Genomic DNA, 4,650 nt, shown 5'->3' on the forward strand with positions numbered 1-4,650 from the left:
ACACACACACACACACACACACACACACACACACACACACACACACACATACACACACAGACAGACACGGTCAGACAGACTCTCAGACAGACACACACACAGACACACACACATACACAAAGACACAGACTCAGGAATGTGAAAGCGTGCCCATCCAAAGGAAACACCTCTACACAACCAAACATGACGATCCAGTTCCTCTCCATGAGTCCCTTCAGCGGCCGGCAGTATTAAGTTACGAGTCAACGAGGCAAATCTCATAGACGGTAGTCCACTGTGCAACAGAAGGGGGGGAGACACAACGTGAACAAGAGGCAGTGTGTTACCTGCCGGCTGGGCTGAAACCCTATAGCCGAGACCCAGAAACCAGTGCCGCCAAACAGAGCATGATTACCCATAATCCCATCCGTCTTGCTCCTACCTTCGGACCCTAACTGCCTGCTCTCATAATGGATTGGCAGGTGCGCGGCTGGCCTCGGACCAGTCAATGAAAGCACTCGATACTACATCTCTGGCTGCTTCCGTCTCCTTGCTGTTCGGCGACAACCAAAGCGTCTCGCCCTGTCTCTACCGTTTCCCCCCGTTTGAGTGGCAGGCAGGGAATCGAACCAGCAAGCCCCTGGGACCTTGACGACAGGAATACTGGAAGACTTCCATGCTGTTGACTGACACTGAGGGAAGCTTTCCTTATTGAAAGCCTGAGGGCTTGATCGGAAAACAAAGTGAACCGTTTCCGCCGGCACACCCACGCACTCGGTGACCGAGGCGTTGGGCTATGAATCCGGACAGTTGTTCTGATCTTTCTGAGGCTGGTCACAGGGGAACCTTAGGGGACTATGTTGACGTGCTTCGGAAGGCGGTCGAAGCGCAGCAGCCCACTGTGGGAAGAGAGGCGCCGTTTGCTAGACGACCCGCACCTCATTCAAAACCCCTACTACATAGATGCAGGTAAATGCAACGTTGTGCTGTGTACAGTGTGTGAGTGTGTGTGTGTGTGTGTGTGTGTGTGTGCGTCAGTGTGTGTGTGTGTGTGTGTGTGTGTTAGAGAGACACGCTCCAGCATCGTAAATTAAGATTGTAGATTGGTAACTTAACCCTTTATGTCACTAGGTATATAACTCGTAATAGAATAATACTTTGTACCATGCATCGTACCAGTGTCGGTTCTGGTATTTCCACCTGTCCTTGTGAAGAACTTGAATCGCTGGCGCCTGACATGCGTATACTACTGAGATTTTCTCCTGATTTCATTTGCGGATCTGAATCTGACAGAACCTGTTTGACGACATTGCGTCAGACTGTTGCCTTAGACGCCTTGAAGGACTTTTATCTTATTTACACACCAGTGATATCCCGATAACGGCCACAACGGAATACCAGGAATGCAAAGATCTCAGGTTATGCCAAATATGTGCACTCACATCGAACGGTAGCGCTCTGCGCCAGAACGCCAAACTCTCCCTGACATGTGACTTGTGGGTCACAAGGAATTCTCCCTACAAGCCTATTTTTTTGTTACATGCACATCATGGTGACATTCATTGTGTTTCTGGTTCACTATATCTTGAGGAGAAATGCATATCTCACGTTTTATCCTTTCCCTCTTGAAGACGTTATGCATTTGCGTCATATTCAGTTTTCACCACAAGGGGGCGTCTCTGTTAGTCTGAGCAGCAGTGACTTGCATTGCAGACATTGTTGAACGACGTCCACTTTGAACCATGATTCGGTCGTGGTCTGCTGCAGGTACCCTGGCATTGACTGCAGCTACAATCATTAACCTTTAAACAGGAATATCCAATAGCCTGACAGTACATTTAAAGGTGAGATGCAGATGCACAGACACGGCATATTTTCTTATTTTACAACTGACCTTTCTTTCTTGAAATCGGTTTTCAGTGTGCCGGGAGAGTTTCTTCCATCATTACTTCCCTCCAAAACAATATATATGCTTGGAAAGAGATTATTCGTCATATATATATATATATACGGTTTGAAATGAGTTACTGTAGTATGAATAGTTTAACACTATAAATAAAACCAACAATTTTTTTGGCCTACACACAACACATCCTGTCTGCAACACAAAAACTCTTGCATCCTCCTCGACGATGAGAGCTGTGACCTCAACATTTCAGCCTTTATCGTTTTAATACATTAAATCTGGTTAAAGGAAATCCTTTCTGTCCTTTTATCCTCTATCCCAAGCTACTAAAACCTGCCTCTGTGCCACCAAAGTGGTCTGCGTTGCTTTTTGAGGGCCACGATTTTATTTGAAGTCCTTTCCAAACCCAACCATCTCAGTGCCACAGACCCCAGGTCCTCTCCTCCAAACGGCAAGGGCCTGGTGGAACCATTTGGGGTTTTTCCCCTTTCTTCTGCTGTTGATCTATCTACACCAACCCCACCCTCCACAAGGCTAGCAGCAGAAAGCGGGGGTCTCCTCCACTGGTGGAAGGGGGGTAGGAATCCACTCCGGTTCTCCTGCCTGTTTGTTCAGGATCCTGTGCTTTGTCTGCCGGAGCAGCAGCAGCAGCAGCAGCATCAGCAGTTGATCAACTCACCCGTCCGCCTAATCCCCTGCGCTCCAGCGCTGTGTGTGTACTTGCCCGTAGGGGGCTGCCTGCTGCTGTACTGGTCTGGTTGCTCTGGAGACTCCACACTGGGCGTGTCCTAATTCCCCCCTGGGATCCGTTTCTTGTTTTCCATCCGTCCCAGAGTTTTGGAAGGCGGCTGAAAGTTCACAGGCACTTCTGCGGCGTGCAACGCAGAGAGAGCGCAGAGTGAAGGGGGTTTGTCTGCACTGCAGTGGAACTCGGAGTGTTCACAGCTCAACTTCAGCCCCAGAAGAAAAGGGAGAGGAAGAAGGAGAAGCAGGAATCTGTGTTTTGGATGTTGCAACCCATAAATAGCTAGTAGAGGGAATGGCTTTGTCTGCGGTGAGGCCAGCCCTGCACAAACTCTTTTATTTTTTTCCGTTTTCCCCTGCATGTGTGGGGAAAGTAGCGGAGCATGTTGGATGGTGAGGAACCCACTAGTCTGCGTGGGTCTGCAGTGTAATGAACTCAAGGCTCGCAGGTGCCAAGGCTTTGCTTGCAACTCGTTTGAAGTCTCTCTTTTTTTTTTCATGTCAAAGGTGAAGGATTATGCGTTGTGTTGGAATTCCGCCCGGAAAAGAAAAGGAATCAGTTTCAAAACTACCCGATAGGGAAGGAAAAACCAAACCTGGAGACTTGAGGAATCGTTCTTTGTGTTGATCTGCGCTCCTCACGTCTGACTGAGTACACAAACCAGGGAGTGAGTGAATGAATGAATGAATGAATGAATGAAGTGCAATGCTGCTGTTCAGCAGCCAGACAGTGGACGCTATCAGCAGGGGACAATCTTTTGGCCAACAACAGCAGCAACAACAACAACAGCAGCAGCAGCAGCAGGAACAAACCCCCGTGTACCGCCAACTCTCAGCTCTGGGAGATGAGCTAGTGTCAGGGCTCGTCATGGGCCGGGTCACCCGCACCCTCGTGGATGACTGCCAGCGTCTCCGGGGAGAGACACGCGCTGGAGCCATGCCAGGGGACGATGGCCCCGGGCTGGGGAGGGCAGGGCCCGACGCGGGCAGGTGGCCCTCCCTGGGACGCGCAGCCAGAGCCGCCAGGAGGCAGAGGGAGGAAGTCGTCATGGAGGAAGACGAGGAGGAGGAGGAGGAGGAGCAGCAGGAGAAGAAGAAGGTGGAGGAAGAGGGGGGAAGAATGAGGACGGACCGGTTTTGCCGCCAGCCCTCCGAGAACCCCACCGACTCCTCGTTCTCGCGCGCGGACGCCGAAGACGCCGCACTCGAGCCGGAGACCCAGGGATCGCCCGGGGGGAGGCGCGCGGGCCGCGGCCCAGCGTCGAGCACCGCGTCGGCCCGCGGGGAGGAGGAGCGTACGGCGGGCGGCGACGCCGGCGTGTTGTCGGGACACAGCTCCCTGCCGCGCGCCGTGCTGCGGCGGCCCCGCCCGGACCAGGCCCTGCCGGCGGGGAGGAGATCGCTGAGCATGTACGGGGAGTTCTTCAGACCCAAGCGGGGCTCCCAGTCGGCCGAGGACGACCCCCCGCGCCGGCCCCGGAGCGTCTGCACGCCGACGGGAGTGGCGACGCCGCCCTCGCTGGAGGCCGGACCCTCGCCGCCGGGAGGAGGAGGTGGGGGCGTTGTCGCGGACGACGCCGGCCCGCCCCGGAGCAGGAGGGCCGAGCTGAGGGCCGTGGACGGCCTGAAGCCTCTCCTGCCCTGTTACCGGCCCCCGGACAAGGCCGCCGAGCCCGGGCCCCCTGGGGCCCCCCGAGGACGGACCCGGAGGCCCCGGCCCGTCAGCATGACGGTGCTGGAGCTGAAGAAGAAGAGCTGCGAGGACGAGCCGGGCCGCCGCGGCGAAGGCGCGGACGCAGACGCGGGAGGGTTCTTCCACTTCCGCTGGAGGCTATTTGGCAAGGCACCACCGGTGCCGCCGCCGCCGCCGCCTGAGCCTCAGGACAACAGGGACAAGCAGCAGGACGACAGGGAGTCGAACCCGCCACACAGGTCTGACAAAATGGAGGCGCCGCCGAAGAAGACGCTGGGTTCACTGCGGCGGAGCCTCAGCCTGCGGATCCGGAGGAGCGGACGCCCCC

At 54.9% G+C, this 4,650-nt stretch overlaps 1 protein-coding gene across 1 annotated transcript in view; it reads left to right on the forward strand.

The window, feature by feature from the left end:
* Nucleotides 1-1,043: 1,043 nt before the first annotated feature.
* Nucleotides 1,044-4,650, forward strand: part of LOC115548258 (arf-GAP with GTPase, ANK repeat and PH domain-containing protein 3) — a gene marked incomplete in the record, with an annotated part of 58,665 nt that continues 55,058 nt past the window's right edge. Inside the window, 1 exon segment of the mRNA XM_030362740.1 lies at nt 1,044-4,650. This exon segment is cut by the window's right edge and continues 492 nt beyond it. Within this exon segment, the coding sequence (XP_030218600.1) occupies nt 3,336-4,650 (1,315 nt within the window).

Source organism: Gadus morhua, chromosome 8 (genome assembly GCF_902167405.1).
Source record: "Gadus morhua chromosome 8, gadMor3.0, whole genome shotgun sequence".
In the NCBI taxonomy this organism is placed as follows: Eukaryota; Metazoa; Chordata; class Actinopteri; order Gadiformes; family Gadidae; genus Gadus; species Gadus morhua.